Source organism: Biomphalaria glabrata, chromosome 14, assembly GCF_947242115.1.
Source record: "Biomphalaria glabrata chromosome 14, xgBioGlab47.1, whole genome shotgun sequence".
In the NCBI taxonomy this organism is placed as follows: domain Eukaryota; kingdom Metazoa; phylum Mollusca; class Gastropoda; family Planorbidae; genus Biomphalaria; species Biomphalaria glabrata.
The window spans coordinates 35,857,565-35,878,038 of NC_074724.1; the positions used below are offsets into that span (position 1 = coordinate 35,857,565).

At 33.6% G+C, this 20,474-nt stretch overlaps 2 protein-coding genes across 6 annotated transcripts; both read left to right on the forward strand.

The window, feature by feature from the left end:
• The first annotated feature begins 1,479 nt into the window (after positions 1-1,479).
• LOC106072506 (zinc finger protein 568-like) lies at positions 1,480-6,066 on the forward strand. 5 transcript variants are annotated; one of them, XM_013232887.2, is made up of 4 exons: positions 1,480-1,702; positions 1,863-1,991; positions 3,254-3,581; positions 4,175-6,066. In XM_013232887.2, the coding sequence occupies exons 3-4, from the start codon at positions 3,309-3,311 to the stop codon at positions 4,862-4,864; spliced, it is 963 nt and encodes a 320-aa protein (XP_013088341.1). In that variant the 5' UTR covers positions 1,480-1,702; positions 1,863-1,991; positions 3,254-3,308; the 3' UTR covers positions 4,865-6,066. The 5 variants fall into 5 exon arrangements, with proteins under 5 accessions (XP_013088341.1, XP_013088340.1, XP_055867274.1 ...); XM_013232886.2 differs by lacking the exon at positions 1,863-1,991; XM_056011299.1 differs by lacking the exon at positions 1,863-1,991 and having other exon boundaries at positions 1,480-1,681.
• Positions 6,067-9,406: 3,340 nt separating this feature from the next.
• LOC106062658 (uncharacterized) lies at positions 9,407-20,084 on the forward strand. Its single transcript, XM_056010967.1, has 5 exons — positions 9,407-9,553; positions 11,244-11,487; positions 14,109-14,209; positions 16,498-16,789; positions 18,118-20,084. Exons 2-5 carry the CDS (start codon positions 11,271-11,273, stop codon positions 18,126-18,128), a joined length of 621 nt encoding a protein of 206 aa, XP_055866942.1. The 5' UTR covers positions 9,407-9,553; positions 11,244-11,270; the 3' UTR covers positions 18,129-20,084.
• Positions 20,085-20,474: the final 390 nt, after the last annotated feature.

Consider the following 20,474-nt stretch of genomic DNA (forward strand, 5'->3'; position numbering starts at 1 on the left):
TAGCTCTATTATGGTTGTCTAGACAGTTGCAATGGACACTGTGCTGCCCAGGTTGGTAAAGTCGTCGACATAAATGATTTATCGAACTGGATTAGTTAATTCCGTTTGGGAACTTCGTTGTTTTTTTTTTTCTTGTTTTTTTTTTTTTTTGGGGGGGGGGGGGGGTAGATTGTGATAGACGAGGCAGCAGTGGAAGCTCCCGTTCGGTGTCTGAAAGAATTTAAGGGCGCAATCATATAGGCCTACCCGCATAGAGCAGCTCAAGAAGCAATCATCTCCCGTACTAAACTCATTAATTTTAAGATTATAGACTGTCATTTTATTTTATTACGTCACATTCTAACTATAGTTCCATGTCCTAACTAGATCTAATAATTTTCACATAACATCAACAAGTAATGACGTAAGATAAACATATTAAATCCTTTCTTTAAATACTTCAAAGTTCTTTAAATAGTTTTGGCTGTCGAGTGAACTAGACTTCAACTAGAATCGTTTGATCTTCTTAAGAGCTGAGCCGAAGGCTCTTCGAGCTCTAAGTATGAAAACAAAAACTGTTTGGGCGCCAAACAGTAAAAAAAAAAAAAACCTGCGTGAACACAGTTCTGTTTGAGAGAGACCCGAGTCAATGCCTATGTAAAGCATTGCTGTTTCCAATGCCTTTGGCCCCGGACGCATGCTTGGCTGCACATGGCCGAAGGACGAGGACACCGGGAGCCTCCGACATTTTCTTTCATTATACCAAGCTAACCGTGGGTGACTCGCCATTTATGTAACGGTCCCTTGAGGAACAGCGCATGGATGTGTGACAGGTTTATGGGACTCTTTTGCAACTCCGCCCGTGCAATGAGTGGACTCATTGAGTGGTCTACCCGTGGGCATCCCAACGGGAGTTATGTTTCGCCATTCATTTAGCCTAGTTACCCCCTCAAGTAACCGTTTCCACCCGGGTGCCACGACGAGGCAGAACAGCGTACCCGGGTCAACTAGAATCTAGATCTAGAGTGAATGATTTTTTGTGCTATCTTACTGCCTACTCTCTCTCTCTCTCTCTCTCTCTCTCTCTCTCTCTGGCCTCCTTCAGTCGCGAAGCGACTATAGATCATCTCATGGAAATGAGATGAATGCCTGGGCAATAGCTGTGGTCCGAACGATGTCGCCCATACCTCAGTTCCCCCCACTCCACGCAGCTGATGTATCCAAAGGAACGGCAGTGCCGATACAGTTTGGGGTCAGCGGCGTCGCAGGTTCTGTTGCCTTGCAGCTATACCCAATCATTCGAAAGGCTTCAGGAGTCAACCCTGAGGAAAAATCAGGAGCTGGCGACCCAAGGCGGCTAAGGCAGTTTCCAGCACCCAGTGCTACACTCTGGATACATACTATTACTTGGTAAACGTTGCTTATCTGGGTATTTTCTAGGTGCCTTTAAAACTTTATTCTGGGTATTTTTCATCTCAATCTAAGTCTACTTCCCGTTTTCCTGCTCTAGCTTTTAGACAGGTTATTAAAAAAATTCGAGTTCATATGAAAATTTCTATTAATACTTAATGTTAGATCTATTCTAGATCTAGATATCTATCTTGCATTTAGAAGATCTATCGCTAGATTTATATTTATTCTAAATCCAGAAAGTCTTGTTGGAGATCTGGTAGATCTAGATCTATACTACATTTGTGATTAAGTAACATTAAAACAAAAATTGGTTAGATTATCTGCATTATATCATTATCATTTAACTTTAACTTATTAGAATTAGACATGTCACATTAGTTATTACTATTACATTTAGATTCTTTTTATTCTTTGATTCTAACTATTAAAGTATTGTCAATCATATAATCATTCATTTGATTCATCATCAGTCATCATCATAAAACTCTGTTTGAGTGAGGCTTGAGAGGCTCAAATCCTCTCTCGCTAAAGTAAAGTACTGTAAAGTAGCCTAGCCTAAAGCCCTGGACAGAAACCCTGTTATAGTAAACTAATACTAGGTAATACTAATTAATAATTACTAATACGTAGTGCATGCATGTCACCAACACCATACACTGACTGATACAGGTCGAGAATTTTTGGTTTCCTACACTAGTCGACCTACACTGCTTATAGGGTTATCATTACTCAGTATTATAAATGGAATGGTATTGATAAAAAATAAAATCACTTAAGGACAGTAGACTAGATTTTAAAATTTAAAACAATAATATGCAAAAATAAAATGACTGAAAGACATATTTTATGGAATTAGAATATGAGAATCTAATTCTATGAATATGATAAATACTAGTGAAAAAAAGCTAGGACAAATACATAAAAGTTAACCTTCTTTCCTTTTCCCATTAGAGGATGTACAAAAGATAAAGATGATAGAAAAATCATATTTTATCATCTAGATCTACATATATATTTACTAAATAAGTCTTCTGGACTAATACTGTCACTAAACAATATTGAATCCTAAACAATATCAATTTCTCACAATTCATATGTATAAATATGTATATCATAACTTTTATCATTAAATCAATAATAATTAAAATCGTAGTTATCTCAAAGTAGGTTTTGTTTAAAATGTGTGCATTTCTCTGAACAATTTCTCTACAAGACAAACATATCAGTAAATATACCAATATAAACATCAACAAAACATTTTCTATTGAAATATGTACAATGTAGACTTTTATTTTATAGATTATTTGACATCTTAGACAAGCAAACCCAACTGGCAATATTTCTTTCTCAGTAAGTTGAAAGTTGATAGAAAAACGAAAATGTCCCTTTTAGACCTTGTGGTCTATAGGGCAGATGATGTAAAGATCATCTGTTTCTATGGCATATGGTTAACGAGGGTATCATGTGGCCACCATAACAACCATTTACTTTTCCCCAACTGATGTCAGGTACCCATTAGCGCTGGGTGGACGTAGAGGCGCCCAAAGATCCTGAAATTTAAAATCCCAGTCTTCACCAGGATTTGAACCTGAGACCCCAGTTGGGAAGCCAAGGGCTTTACTGCTCAGCCACCGCACCTCCTGAATGGTGATGCTGAATGATAAATCTTTTCTTTCAGGTTTCCTTAATAATAATTATTCTACTTTTTCCTTGACTATATGTATATATTGTGTAAAATATTGCTTAAAATAAAAATTATTGCATTTTGTATTTCTTTTTTAATTTTTTCACAGAATGTCTTATAATTTGTGTGTGTGTCCTGGTGCAAGATTTAATAATTTTTGTTGTTGTTTCATTGCAGACTTATTAGGTATATCCTGGTAGAAGGTTTAAAAGAACTTGATAAACTGCCACTTATGGCTGGCACTGGAGAAGAATTTATTCTAGATTTAAGGAATTTAGTAAAAAATGAAAAGGCAGAATTGGGTGACACAATTTTGTTAACACAGGCATCCGATGAAGATGCTCAAAAGTTCTCCATGTCACCGGTGGGAGATAACTCTTCTTTTTATGAACTAAAAAAATGCATACTTATTAAAGATGAGAAGTTGGAAGAGATGTTCGCACAGCCGCAAGAAAACATTGAAATTGTTCAGACTTCTGATGGGACCTTTGGCGATGAACCTCAGGTTTGATATTATTCACATAACAAAAGATAGGGAGCTTGATTTTTTTTTGTAGTCCAGTTCGCTCTTTCTTTTCTTTTTTTTTTACTAACTGGCTACTGACTGGTGTCAATTGTACTGTAGAAGCACTATTTTTCCATTGTTTAATTAGTCACAGCCAGTGATTTAGTTTCTGTTTTTTTTTTAATTTGACTTTTATGATAATTACTTTTTTTTTTAGGAAGGAGGCTAATACTTAGAAATTAATTAATAAAATACTTGAACCTCAGATTTGATTTAATCCACAAAACAAAAGATAGAGCCATATTTTTTTTTGTAGTCCAATTTGCTCATTAGTTTATTTTTACTAACTGGCTGCTGACTCTGTTTGTTGTACTGTAGAAGCACTACTTTTCCATTTTTTAATTAGTCACAGCCATTGATTCAGTTTCTTGGTTTTATTTATTTATTTTTTTATTTGACTTTTATAATAATTACTTTTTTTTTTTAGGATGGAAGCTAATGCTTGGAAATCCATTAATAAAATAATAAATTACCTTACTTTAGCCCTTGGTTTATTTTATTATGATTAAATAATTTTTTTTCAATTTTTGCAGATATTCATTAAACAAGAGAAAAGAAAATCTTCAGTGAAAAAGTATGTGAGAAACACAGCCACGGAACAGAGTCATTCCAATGACGCAATAGTGGAGTCTATAGTAAACATTGAGATGAATCAAGCTCCGAAACCTTTCAAATGTCATCTTTGTCAGGAAGCATTTCCCACCTCCTATTTTTTGAAAATTCACCAATTGGATCACACCAGTGAAAGACCATTCAAATGTCAAACGTGTAATAAAGTGTATTCGACTGCTTATAATTTGAAACTCCACCAGTTGGATCACACGACTGAAAAACTATATAAATGCCAAATATGCGAAAAAGTATTTTCTTCAATGTATTTTCTGAAAAAACATCAGAGAGAGCACACTGGGGAGAAACCATTCCAGTGTCCTGTATGTCTAAAAGTATATTCCACTTCTTCCTATTTGAAAAAGCATCAACTGGTTCACTCTGAAGAAAAACCTTTCCAATGTCATGTATGTCAGAAATCATACTCAACCTCTTCATATTTAAAAACTCACATGTTGTGTCACACAGGTGAAGGAGAAAAACCCAAGGCGACTTCGAGCTCGTCTGACCAACAATGGTACAGACTCAGACTTTACGACTCGGGCTCCGAAGGCGTCAGGGCTGCGGAACTGGCTCCCAAAAGTACTGAGCCAGGCTCCAGTAAGGCAAAGTAGTGCTCTTCCATTCTACCTTTTCAGACAATTTACACTCAGTCTGACCACTTGGTAGTGGACTATCGAAGTTAATATTCATCTTGAGTTGACCTTACGCCACATCTAGGTAGCTTGTATGATGTACACAAATGCACACAAATGTTTTGGTTTTGAAACAAAATATTTAAGGTCCCAATCTTGTATTGGTTTTATAATGTCACTTTGAAAGACCTGCTAAATGGCATCTCTACATTTTAAAAGACAATGCTTGCCATATCCTCTCACTGGAGTTTCATGGAATTTATGATGGACAAACCACATGATGTGTAGTTAGTGGTACCCACTTTGTAAGTCAAAATTAGTAATTTGCCTACTTAGCTAAGCTTTGCGCTCTTGTCATCAAGGCATTCAAACTGGCCAGTTGCATTCTTCATCCTTCAATAACACTTTTAGTTGTAAAAAACAGACCTGCTGTATTCTTTACTCGTCAAGTAGGAAATAGTACTAAATGTGTATGGTATGGTCTGCTGATTCATTTTGTAACAGAGCTGATATTGATGAAAAACTGTTCAGCATTGTACATTAAGACCATGATTATTGACATCACTATATTATTGCATTTATCATTGTGTGCACTTTATCATGTTTATTATGAGTAGACCTGCCACTCTTTTGGTAACAAACAGGGGGAAAGAAAAGTCCAATATAATAGTTTTACTTTCATTTTATCTGAGTTGAATATCATATAAATAACCAAAACTTTGATTACAAAAAGTTAATTGTTAAAATTAGTAAAATGCCAACTTAATGATAAATCTGACATGACATTTAATTAAAGAATTGTTCATTATCCTTTAAAATTCATTAATTTAACTTAAAAGCATACACTGTCCTAGAAATACCAAGCATCAACATCCATTCTAATATTTCTTATATTAAGAAAGAATTGGTAAGCTCTATGTAAGACTGGTTTTAGTCTGAATAGATTGGTGTGGGTTTCATATGACACTTTTTTTTAAACTTCAAAAACTGATGATGAAGCTGCTATTCAAAGACTCCTCAACCTCATATAATTGGCAGATGTATACTAGAACATAACATGCATAATAATACTTTTCTGTGGCTCTCTCAATCAAGGAAGACAATCCTTCAAGTCACAATTTGTATTATGTTAAAAAATCATCTTCTTTTAAATTAGTATGTTTTAATTAAATTTGGGGGGGGGGGGGGGGGGGGGGGAATAAATTAAAACCTACTTTTTACCTATTTGTTCCTCCCATCTTGTGCTAAATGTTTAAAAAGTTGATTTATTAATGTCAAAGAAATGGATTTATAACTACTTTAAAATTGTTAAAAAAAATGTAAAAACAATTTCCCTAGCCACTAAACTGTTAGACCACAAAGTCTTTTAATATTTCACTATTTATTTCTGTGTAATATAGAATGAATTGAAAATGTATCACTAAAGTATATTCCATCAAAATCCCCTGAGATTGTTGGGTGCCCTAATAGAAGTAGGAATGTGTACTAGTGTCTAAGACTGTCCTTATCAAACTGAAACAAGTTAGGTGGAGATGGTTTGCCCTTCCATTAATAAAACAAAAAATCATCCAATAGTTATTCTTTTAACTGGAAACTAAATATAAGTTGAAGAAATGATGTAAAAGGCTATAATATCCTGGAGGGTGGTGTGTAAATTGACATAGAAAAGTATTTGTGTTGTGGGGACATTACTGAGAAGATTCCATCAGATGGATGATCTTGATGTACGTCACATATAAATACTTAAATATGAGCTAGATGCTGTCTTATAAATAATAATAATAATAATAATCTTTATTATCCGTAAGGAAATTTGTCTTACAATTTGTGCATTACACCAAACTTTACATCAAAAGAGAAAGTGATTATGCCTACACTAAACAGGAGTGTGTGTCTGTTGTTTTTTTTTAGTATGATTATGGTTATTCAAATCATAAATAATAGCTAGTGACATAAATAGATGTCATTTATATAATATTTCATAAAAGATGTTTCAAATTTTTAAAATTGTTTCATCTCAAATGATATAGGATTTGCCAATTTAAATTGTATATATTTATATATTCATGAATCAAAAATATTAAAATACCTTTGTTTTAAGAATTTCTCATTGATGTATGAGTCATATATTATACAGACTTAAAGAATCCACTGTGTACTTTTACAATATAATATTTGGTAGTTCATTGTGTCGACTCTTAGCTCCTACCTATATCGTAGACTTCAGTTGTGAAATGGGAGCAATGAAAATGATTTACCACTTTTATTGTTCAAAGTTTTTAATACACAACCGTTTTAGTGTTTAATTTTTTTTTTATTTAATAAACAATTGTTAAATGTTTGTTTGGTTAAGAGTTTTATTTATATTCCACTTTCAATTTTATCTCTTGGTTATAATTTTAACGGATTTAATGATTTTTATTTTTTAAGAACCAAATTGTAATATATAGAGAACGCCAAAAAGTAATATTGATAAAACAAAAAAAAATAACATATACTCATTTTTTTTTTTTCCTATTGTAAGATATGATTTAATTTTCTTTTTTTTTATTTGATTACTTGTTTCCTTTTTTTTTTTATAGTTATTTGTATACATGATTAGAAAATGTATGTTTTTATTAGACTGTGTTAGTTTTTAATTTTGTATAAATCTGTATTGTCAAATCATATTTTTTTTTTTTACATAGTCAAATTATTATCCCAAATTGTATAGATTTGTACCCCCAATAGAAGTATTCATATGTTAAAAGTAATGAAGTAGCTGTGACTGTCCTCAAAATACAATTTTCCATACAGTTGTTTCCTTTGTTTTTTTTTTTTTTTGTTTCTTTATATAATTGGTTCTTTCTCTTTCTTCTGACAAAGCTCTAGATGTTAAGTCATATACATAGAGGAATATATTGAATAAATAAAATTGTTATTGTTAAGATATTTATTAGAGTACTGGTACTTAGGTCAACATTTCATTTTTTTTTTTCTTTTACAGTAAAAAATCATATCTTGTATGTAATGCTGACTTCTATATATATTTCTAAATAACCGATTGATATTTCTAATAAAGTGACATGTCAGAAAGTTGTTATTGTGTTGCTACAATTTGTCTGCCTTTTCTTGGCAAATATCAAGGTCCCAACTTGAAACTTTTCTGGAAATCCAGCACGTAATTTATTTAGATTTTCTGACCTTCATACTAAGACCACATCACAAACAAAATTAGAAACAGGATCTCAACAGCAATTGGGCCCTTCTAACCACAGTAAACAAATTGCAAACTCATAACTTTATGGCCATATCACAAGGTCCTTGTGGTTTGCAAAGACCTGCAGGGAATAGTACCAGGAAAAAGAAGAGGCAGGCAAAGAAAGCGATGTCAACATCAAAAATTGACTGAGATGAACTGCACGGTGGTTTCCTTATAGTTTTTCTTATATAAAATGTTTGTTTTACATGTTTCGGATTCTTCATGTTTCTTCAGAGTTGAAGATACTTTACTTCCTAGTCCGAACCTCCCGCAGGACGACGGGGGATGGGAGCGGGCAGGGTTTATATAGTTGGATAATGGGGGCCAGTGTCTGCTTCATGTCTTTTAATAAAGAATTTTTTTTTTTTTTTGGGGGGGGGGGGGGCACTCCACAGGCGTGAAAACCTAATATTTCTTGTGTCCTATAAATTACAGATGTTTCTTCAAAAATAAGTTTTAAAAATTACGTCACACTTTACTTTATTTAGGCCAATGCACGAAGAACGATCTAAAAAAAAAAGGAGGATCTGTCTGGTACAGGTAACCCCGGAGGAATTCCAGCTACCCGTCGCCTCAGCGTGGCCCTCCGGTGGATACGTCTAGTGGGTGGAAACTAGATAGGCTAAGTACGAGTAGCGAACCAGGCCCGGCCGGGCTTCCCTGGGTGAGCTTTTGTTTTTTTTTTTCTCTCACTCGGGGTTGGGATGGAAAAAACGCACGGAACCCAGTCCAAAAAGTCCGCCACGCCGTTACACAAGGGGGTCGTCATCAGTACCAGGAGCGACTTTCGCACGGATTTGTGGCGGTAACAGTATAGGAATATGAGACAAGTTCCCCGCAGTTAGCACTGTTCTCGACCACTTATAGCGAGTGGTAAGAGAGCGAGGACGGTGCGCTGTGTACACGGCACGGCCCGGTCTGGCCCATTCAACCGATATGGCCGTCTACCGTTGGGAGCCCTCAGACAGGACATGGGTGAAGAGCCCCATGTCCAGGCCTGGTGGTTGGATAAAAGCCTTTCTAACCATCAACGGGATAATGGCGCCTACGGCGCCGACGCCCTACTGGACTTCACTGAAGGTACATGTAACCGTATTATTATTATTGATCCATAATCCATAACGAAATAGATCTAATCACGATTTAGACAGTCTTTGATCTAGATATAAACTTCTTGTAGTAGGAATAGCAAAAGCCTCTATATGGAAGCAAACGTTTCAATAGACTGCTATCAACTTATTGACCTGTAAAACGGAGAGAGCTACTTTTTCACACTAATATCTAGAACTAGAGTCTAGATTGTTAACTAGATCTATAGAGATCGATAGATCAAGAGTCTATATCTAGATACTAGATCTACATTCGTAACATTGTAACAGATCTAGACTAGGTAATAGCTGGATGACTAGACTCTAGGCAGCATAACGGTAAATTTAATTAACTGTAGATCTACAGTCTAGTTCAGTAGTTGTCTAGATGTTTGTTACGACAGTTACGTGTGTTTTAAATGTTTTACATGTTACATATTAATTATAATTAATAATATTAGATCTACATGTCACATGTGAGATGTTTGATGTTACTGTTAGACTTCAGTTCAGAGATCATAATAATGATTTATAATGATAATCATAATGATTTAAATGATAATCATAGTTTTAAGTTTGTTTACTGCCTAGTTAAAAAAATAAAAATCCTAGTCTAGATAATCATCATTATCTACTAGTACTAGACATAACTAGATCTACTCATCTAGTACTTATCTAATTCTAGTGACTAGTCCAAAGTGTCCAAACCTCCAATGGCTCCATCAGGATGATGGGGGATGGGAACGGTCAGGGTTTGAACCCGGGACTTTTTGTTTTCCATGCATCCAATTCACTGTTCAGATGCGCCTGACCAACTAAGGCAACTTGAACTTCAACTTGAACTTCTACTCTAGTCTCTAGACTAGTCTAGACCAGATTTTATCTAGACCTAATCTAGAATCTAATTATTTAAATTATGATTATCTCAGTCTGAGTTACTCAGTATCCGAGTCTGAGACTATCTACTCATCTCTATCATTAGAAAATAAACATGCATAGATGATAGATCTATATCAACTATATGATATTATACTTATAGTGTAACCCTGTCGGAACAAGTAAAACAAAGGACGTGTTTGGGCCATGAGGCCTTCATCAGGTAAAAAACAAACAAAAAAAGACAAACACATCAGGCACCCTCCAACCTCACGGGATTAACAACCAACACACTTTTATTTAATATATATATATGCTATGGGCACTAACACTAGGTACCACCTTTTCCCATTCATCTTTGCCTGACATCTCGCCCCCTTCCGTTTTCCTGCGCTTTTTCACCAGCGTAGCTCATTTCTTTTCTGCCTTGATAGAGAACCATATAGATAGATAACAGATAAGTTCACTTAAGCCTATTTTGTGTTAATTGTTTGTCATTTTTGGTTTTGTAGATGATGAAGGCTCATGGCCCAAACATCCTTTGTTTTACTTGGTCTGGCAGGGTTACATCTAGGCATGTTTATTTTCTATACAGTCATTCACTCCTGCAGCAGTAAATCTTTGTTTTCTATCATTCGTTAGTACTATCAATGTATCATCTACCCCTGACCTTTTCCGTTGTCATGAAGAGATGAAGTTGTCTTTCACTAACTTCTAGAAGAAGCCTTCCACTAACTTCTAGAAGAGGCCTTCCACTAACTTCTAGAAGAAGCCTTCCACTAACTTTTATTTGAATTTGGCCTCTTTTCTATGAGCAGGCATTGTTATATTGTTTTTCTTGTATTTTTTCTGGGGTATAGCTCACCACTTCGTTGTAATCCAGCTGTTGCGTTGGCCACTTTTAGCACATTCACCTTAGTATGGCTACATCTGATCTCTAATATTGGTCTAACCAAGATCTAATTTTAGTTTTATGTTCTTTTCTTATTTGTAAAATATTCTTTTAATGAACCCTTTATGCTTTATTTCATGATGATGGTAATCAAATCATCTTGAAAAATAGATGAAAAATAAGTAGATTTAGATACTTAGTTCAGTTTATTTCTTGGGACTGCATTTCGAATAATGGGTTTATTCTTGTATTCTTTTCTAGATAAAGTCCAAAACTCTACTGCTATACATGCCAGGAGGTTCCAATTGTGCTATTTTTGGCTGTAGTGCTCAAAGATCAAAATGTAGAGGTCTTTCTTTCCACAAATTACCCAAGAAAGGAGTAAATGATAGATGGCGAAGTGCACTTATAGCTGCAATCAACCGTGTTGATTTGAGTTTCAACCCTGATGCTGCCACCATATGCTCTCGCCACTTTAAAGAGAGTTGCTTTGTAAACCATACAAGTAAGTTGAAGTTGAATATGTTCATCAATAAAATAATTAGAATTTGTAATTTGATTTCTTGCTTCTATTTAGGTTTTACTAATAGCTTTCTTTGTAGATGTTGATTGAGTTTATTCAAATTCACTAAAAGAGATAAAATAAGCCATTGGCATAATATGGCTACATCTCTAAAATAAAATGATCTAGAGACTATCTCCATCTAGATTTAGGTTTCCATCTTTTAGAAGTTAATGATTTTATAATTTAGGTTAATATTTCTGAAGTTAATGATAATCTTTATATTTGAGCCTTTTACATCTTGATGATCTAGGTTTATGTTTCAATCTTTGTTTTTTTCTACTTCAAATTCAAATACTTAAGGTAGATTTTTTTATTAAAAGATTACTAGAAAAATTATTATTTAATTTATTATTATTATTTATTCATTACTTTTTTTAAAATCTAAAATCATTCAAATACATTTTGAAACATACGAAATTGAATTGAATTAGAAGAACATGAGGAGAATTGATAGTGCATATCTTTGTAAACAATTTGGTATATCCTCTGTTATATAACAAACAAATCCTATTTGATTAAAGTAACACCACTAGTAAAATCGCTAAACTTAGAGGCACTTCAGGACAGAAGAATAAAAAGTAAAGTAGCTATACAACATACAACACTAAGTCATAACTTACAAATAGAAAAACAAAACCTAATAAAATACTCAGAAAGACACGAGGATAGAGGCACATTTGTTATTCCATTTCATACAAGTGCTCCTTCTTCCCTAGTGCCATTAGAGTATGGAATGGGTTGCCTGAATCAGCCAGGAAAACAAACAAATTATTGACACATGAAATGCATAGAACATAATTATCTTCTTTTTTAAAGTAACGTCTGTTATATATATATATATATATATATATATATATATATATATATATATATATATATATATATATATATATATATATATATATATATATATATATATATATATATATATATATATATATATATATATATGATAAGAAGTATATGTGATTTATTGAATGAGCCAATATTAGCTTGTAAAAATACTAGTTCTTCCAAAAGTGTTGGCATAAACAATTCCCTGCAAACTTTCATGGTAAGACATAACTCAAAAGTATTGGATTTTGAATGAACTGTACTGTCAGGAAGACGATTTACACCAGTCATGCCCAAGCTAATGAGGTGCAAAGATATCTTGAGGAGCTCAATCTACCACACAAGAATGTTGTTTTCAAAATTGTTACAGTTATGCTGCTAAAACATTTTGATGAAACATCTGTATTTGAAATTTTTTGAAATTATTTTTTTAATCAAATTCAAATACCGTATAATGCAATATTCCATTTATATTTCATTTTTCCAATTCTTGGCCTAGGGATAATTTCATTATTACAAGTTAATGTTGAGTACTAAGCATAACTATTCTTTAAAATATGTTGTAAAAAAAATACATCATAGAGCTCATAGAAGTGCAGATCATGTCCCAATTAAATTTTGAAACCTGCAAATAAATGAATTCTGGATTGAAAAAATGCCTATTCTTTTCTATCATGGATTCCTTGAAATTATTATTGTATTGAACAGTGTTTCTGAAACTGATTTCACATCTCTGAGGGGCAGTTCTTTCTGGACGATAAAGGGAATGCTATTAAATGTTATTATGACTAGCATAAATAAAGCTTTCCTTAACTGTCAAAAATGGAGACTGGTTTTTCTGCCTTGTTTCTTTGCTGTCAGCCATCCTCTTTGTCTCCTATCCTAAGACACCAACACTATTGAATTCTGTAGTGACCTAGTTTAGTTTTGAGATTATGTTAGTTTTGTAAATAAATATAGTGTGCATTGTTTTAAGCAACAGTAAAAGTAGTGACAGAGTCAGGCTGATGAATGACGTAACAGAATAGGAGTACTTGGAGAAGAAGATGGCCAGAGCTTAGAGAAGGTTGAATAGTGATAGAAACATAAGTAAACGATGGATGGGGAGACAAGACGAACATCCCCAATTGTATATAAATACATCAGTTGAAGTATTCAGAAGTCTTATCAAGTATATCATTGGTCATCGTAATGTCCCTTGGTTAGTTTAGACTAGTTAAGTGAAGTATAGATTGACACAACAGACAAGATTCTAGCCAGGACACTTCACACCTTGAAGAACAAACTTGGACTCACTCTTAAAAGTCATAAGTGTTGATTCTTAATTCTTTGAATCTTTATATCTTGTGTTGATTAAACCATGAAAAGCATCTTTCAACCGACAGTCCCCTGTAAAAAGTCATTTGTTGTTGTTTTTTAAAACTAAGTTAAATTTAAAATAAAGTTAACTTTGTTTTTATGTGCATGTATAAACCACTGTATATTTTTAAAGCTGTATTGTTGTATTCTGTTGTTAAGTAATTAAAAGTTAGTTGACAGCTAATGAGGCTGTGTTATGTTCCAAAATCAAACATTGTCAGCTTTTTAAATATGTTCATTGTTCTATTTTCTCTGTAAGTGTTCATGTATAAATACATTTTAAAAATGTTCTTCATGAACAAAAATAATGAAGCAAAAAATAAACAAAAATTAACAGTTTCATTCAGAGAAAATTGTATTTTTTTCAGATGTCAATGGTAAAAGATGTTACCTTATCCCAGGAAGTCTACCAACAAAATGGATGCCTCAAGGCTTACCAGTTAGCCCGAATCAATTTCCTTGGAACAGGGTTTGTAGCACGTCTAAAATATCCTAAAACATTAAAAAGTCTCACAAAATTTGCCAGAATTCTCCTAAAAATTGTGTCCTAAATTTTTACCCAATATTTTTTAAAAATATAATTTTGATGATTTCTTGTTCCAAATGTGAAAAAGAAGCCATGTGTCTAGGTATTCTGATTGCATGATTGCCTGTTAATGAGCTGACCAGTACACCTCCTTTTATCCATTTGTGTGCTTAAGTGAGATCGAAGACAACCTTAGCTCAAGCCAGCATAAACCTGGCACTATTTCTCTATATGCAGTGATTGCAGCGAAGAAATGGTTGTATCCTCTCATTGTTTTGACTGAAGATGTGCTAGATCTAGTCTATAGTCTTAGAGCAATTACTAGTCTAACATGTTGGCTATACCTCCCCAGAACCTTCCTTACCTAAAATCCACTTTTTTTGTAAGGGTAAGAGTGATTTCGCACGTAACCACGAAAGTCCGTAAATTGTTATGACTTTGATCTAGATCTAGCTAGTGTCTAGATCGAGATTATTCTAGATATAATTTATATCTGGTGAAGATAATTCACATATACCTAAAAATACAGTGAATTTGAGTCAACTTAAAGATTTAGATCTAGATATATCTAATGTCTGTTAGTCTGTTGCCCATCATATGTCTAAAAATATACTGGTTGTCATTGGGAAGGGGGTGGGAGATTAACACTACCAAATAATGCAGCTATTATTATTTTATTAGAAATTTGTTCTGTTACATTTTATAAATGGGAGCGCTGTGGCTGAGTGGTTTAGCGCTTGGCTTGAGGTCCTGGGTTCAAATCTCGGTGAAGACTGGGATTTTGAATTTCTGGATTTTAAGTGCGCCCTGAGTTCACCCAAACTGCTGAGTACCAGGTACCTGACATTAGTAAGGGAAAAATAAAAGTGGTTGTTCGTTGTACTGGCCACATGACACCCTGCCAAAGAAACAGATGACCTAAACATCCTTTAGATCTCAAGGTCTGAAAGGGAAACTTTACTTTTTCTATACATTTTATGGATCATTTTTAGTGAAGGCTGGGTGGAAAAACAACCAAAAAAAAGCAAAGAACTCTGATCCAACTTACTGACGAACTAGCCCTAAAACACCACCTACCCAATAATAGAGACAAAATTAGGAGATTTTCAAACATAACGCCCGGAGTTAACTACAAACAACCAACCATTAAAACACATTTACTAAATAATACCCTAATAAAAGAATCAAATCCACTGGATCTCAAAGTAGGCATGCTCGAAACAATTGAAAGCTATCCAAAAACCACCATCCATATATATACTGACGGATCGGCCTTCAAAGCCACCATCAATGCTGGTCTGGTGCCTTCCTGGTCTTCCCCAAAAATAAACACTTTGAAATAAGTGCACCCTGTGGCGATTACTGCTCAAACTTCCAAGCCGAAATTGAAGCAATTACCATAGCGTTACAGACAGTGGAAAACAAATTATATGAAGGAGTGCAATCACCATCAGATATTGTTGTCTTTACAGACTCCCAATCCACTCTGCAAGCACTTAACAGCAGCACCTCAAACAGCCCAAGAGAGTTGACAACTCTTATTGTGATAATCCATCAGGTGATATTAAATATCAATATCACACTACAGTGGATCCCTGGACACATTGGCATTATGGGAAATGAAAAGGCAGATAAGCTATCAAAGGCAGGATCATCTATGAACAACCAGATAGACCTGTTAACTATCTCAGCCTAAGGTCAATGTTAGTCAACAATCACAAAGAGGAGTGGCTTAACCAATGGGCATCAGGAAACACAGGTAGAGCCATGTACAAAGAAATTACTATGCCTAACAAACTGGACAGTATTAACTTCCTCCACGGCAAAGAACAATCTACAATTTTCCAACTAAGAACAAGACACACTCCTCTATTAAATTACCATCTGAACAAAATAAATTCCACACAACTCCCTCTTTGTAGACACTGCGCCCACCCTTATGAAACTGTAGACCATATCCTCTTTGAATGCCCCTTCCTAATCCACCTTAGGCAGACCCTACTTTCACTACAGCCCAACATAACCAACACCCTGTACAGCAGTGCTGAACAACTGAAGAAAACAGCACACTATTTTTCCTTGGCACAGTCTGCAAAAGAGCTCACAGCTCAGCAGTGAAAAAGCTGGCTAGAAGAAGAAGAAGAATGGATCATTTTTACCTGTTCATGTTAGAACATTTTTTCATTTAAGGTCCACTTAGATTTTTAATATTTATTTTCTTTCCAACCCAGACCATGCTGTTCAAAAGTGCTAAATCTACAAAAATTTGTGGAAATACACAAGACTTACTGCATGACTTTCAAAATGTGATAAAAGAGATGGACTTTATAGGTGCAACAGATTTGTTCACTCAGCCGTCATATGTACAAACTGTAATGTCACCAGTGATGTCTGACATAGAACATGACTTTACTCTCGAACTAAGAAATGCAATCAAAAGAGAAAAGGAGGAAATGGACGGCAGTGATATACAACCATCAGAATACATTGACATGGATAAAGATTCTCTTAAAGTCACATTTAGTAAGTAATTAGTAGTAAGTAAGTAGTTTTTCTAATCATCAAGAGCAATGGTACTGTAGTTTAAAAAAAAACAAACAAAGGTGACAAAGATTGTAAACTGTCAAGTATGATGTTGAGTTCTTTGTTTTGTTTTACATGTTTGGGGTGTTCCTTCAGATTTAAAGATAATTACATCCTAGCCCAGGCCTACGGCAGTATGATGGGGTATGAGAGTAGGCTGAGTTAAAACCAGAGACAATAGTCCAGAGTGCATATCACATGACTGCCATCCTCCTTATTCATTGGATATAGTGTATCTTTGTTGTAATAATAAGTTCTTTTTTGTCGTACGATATAACTTTGACCTCAACATGTATACAATGTATGGCTGCCTTATCATGCAGTATGCGTGCTTGACTCTCCTTCTGATGGTCTAGATTTAATATCCCAACACTGCTATCCCCTTTGCCAAGTGGGAGGTTTGGACTCTTTCTCTCTCATCTGTCCATTATCATTTGTCATAGGGGTGCTGTGACAGTTCTCTTAACCAAATCCCTCTATTTTTCCAGGTCAGCAACTGTTCTTAGTAGAATATCAAAGGAGAAGCTGGTTTATTTTTTTTACATTGTCCAGCTATCTTTTCTTTGGACGACCCTTTCATCATGCTCCCTCCACTGTAGCTTCAAGGTTTGGACTAGGATGTAGATTATCAACTCTGAAGGAACATCCAAAACTTGTTAAAAAAAAAAAAAACATAAAGAAATCCAGGAATAGAAATTCAGTATTGGCTTTTCTGGCAGATTTAGGCAACTCATTCCATACTGTATTAGCACTAGGAAAGAAAGAGCACTTGTCCTAGTAAATGGAATAAGAAATGTGCCTGTATCTTTGTGTCTATTTTGAACACAAAAATGGGAATGTAGTTATTCCTATTCTTTCAAAAAGGAAGAAGGTGCCTATATGCTTGGCTGAAATATTTTTATAAAAATCCACTTCATGGGTAGAAGCTACTCTTTCTTAACAAAGAATAGAAACATATTATGATATATTGATGAGATGAATTAGACTCATAATTTGCTTACATGCATACATTTTAGTCTCATCATTAATTCTAGTTCTTTTCATAATTTTTTTTTTTTTTTTTTTTTTTTATAAATATGATTTTCATTCAAATGAACCAATAGTTAAAAAAAAAAGAGTAAAAATATATTTTTTTTTTAAATATAGAATTTGGATTTTTCAAAAACTGTTCCTATCTACTGTCAGTAGGGCAAAGATCTAGGCTTTAAAGCATAAAAATAGACCATAGCTGAATATAAAGTTATGTATTTTTTTGTTCCCTCCTATAGGTCACATCTAGATTGCAGAAGAAACAGAAGAAAAAAAAAAAGACTTCATTCAAGGAATGAATCAATGCCAACTAGAAATGTGCAAGGAACAGAAGAAAACATTCCAAACAAAAAAATGTATGAGATGAGTTATTATCTACTGTTTCAGTTTCAGTACAGGCACATTGTGATGTTATTTTGTAAATGGTTAACAAAACTATACGACTGACTCAAGTCCGTTTCAGCAGACAACATGAAGTTTATTTTACTACAATAATAATAATAGTGCACTGCACTCCTTGTTAGTGCTACAAGTCAAGAAATAATAACAATCCTATCTGCATAACAGCGGTATCAAAAGTATCCAATATATGTCAGTTACTAATCAATCACGTCCTCATCTCAGCGGGTAACACTGTGTAGAAATATAGATCAACTAATGCATGTCTCAAGAGACCACTGGCAACAACTGCCCATAAGTTACTTTCTAACTGAAATTACTACAGACTTTTCTAAGTCGCTACTGTCCATCCCGGACTAAAATATACTTGACCACTCTGTCCAAAGAATAACACTTGACTTCTCTAACTTGACTTCACTTGTCTGCTTTACTTGACTGACTGACCTCTAAGTCTAACTTTATTCATTCTACTTCCTGTTTTCTACATCAGGAATTCCACGTGTCTTTTAAACTCTTAACATAACGTGAACTTTAGATCATGCAATGTCAACTAAGACTGTGACATTACGCTCTTTCCCTCAAAAAAAGATTTTGTAAAAATCTTTTAAAATTTAAGTAATAATACTATTATGTGTATAGTCACATCTTTTGAGAGAAAAAATAATCTATACAAATGTACAATGTGTGCTATAATCTCTTGCACATGTCTTATCATGCTATCAAAAATTTTGATGAGACTAATATATGGTCTCATTTAACCTTACAATATTTGAAAAAATATTTGTCTGTGTAGACAATACTCATAGTTGTCAACATTATTTGAAAAAGCAAGTTGTCTTGTTTTTGTTTTTTTAAACAAAATTTCAAAGTAAATTCTCAATTCATCAATAGAATGCTTTCAATATTAATTTTACAACAGAATGAGCAGCCGTGAAAAATGCTCGTATACAAATATACTTAGTTTATCCAATCAGGTTACATAATCAAATGAAAAATATTGACAATGGTTACATGGTCAAATGAAAAAATATTGACAATGTTCTTTCAAATAAATCAATGCAAGTGAAATATATCAATATTAAATATTTATGTTGTCTCAATGGTTTGTGTACGAAAATAATGATAATGTTTTGACAATGCAACTAAATCATGAAAGTCAAGAAAATATATTCTTTAATGATGATTTATGGGGAACATATTTAAATCATCAAAGTCATAAACATATTAAAGCATGAAGGTCATTATCATGATATTCATTTGGCTCATATGTCTTACTGCGAGCTCATGTTTCTTTAACATATGTATAAGTTACAATCTTCTCTCAAAAAAATGAATCAGCTTTTCACATTATGTAACATCAAATATATTACTTCGAGCCATTAATAGTGCTTTATTATTTTTCTCATATGAAATACAATCTCTTCAAAAAATCAGTGTTTACATCACACGTCAAATATATTACTTCATGAGCCATCAATAATGCTCCAATAAATTTCTCATATTAAATACAATCTTCTCCTCAAAAAATCAGTGTCTACATCACACATCAAATATATTACTTCACGAGCCATCAATAATGCTCCAATAAATTTCTCATATTAAATACAATCTTCTCCTCAAAAAATCAGTGTCTACATCACACATCAAATATATTACTTCACGAGCCATCAATAATGCTCCAATAAATTTCTCATATTAAATACAATCTTCTCCTCAAAAAATCAGTGTCTACATCACACATCAAATATATTAATTCACGAGCCATCAATAATGCTCCAATAATTTTCTCATTAAATACAATCTTCTCCTCAAAAAATCATTTTGCATTACACAGTATCAATTATATTTCAAGCCATCAGTAATGCTCAAATAGATCTCACTAATTAAATACAATATTCTTTGAAAAAAAATCATTGTTTGCATTACATATCATCATATATATAGTTTCAAGCCATGAATTTTGCTCAAATAGTCTTCAAAACTGATATGTGGGAAAAAATAAATTCATCAGTGAAGATCAATGTCACAATCATATCTATACAATTTACAAAGATTATGTACATTTGAAAAAATGAAAAATATAGTTCAATAAATAGTGTCACTTACTCAGGTTCCAATATGATTGAGTTCTGTTCAAATGGACTCGTATGAAAAATAATTTACACATTTGCAAAAATGTGAACACATATGACCTTCT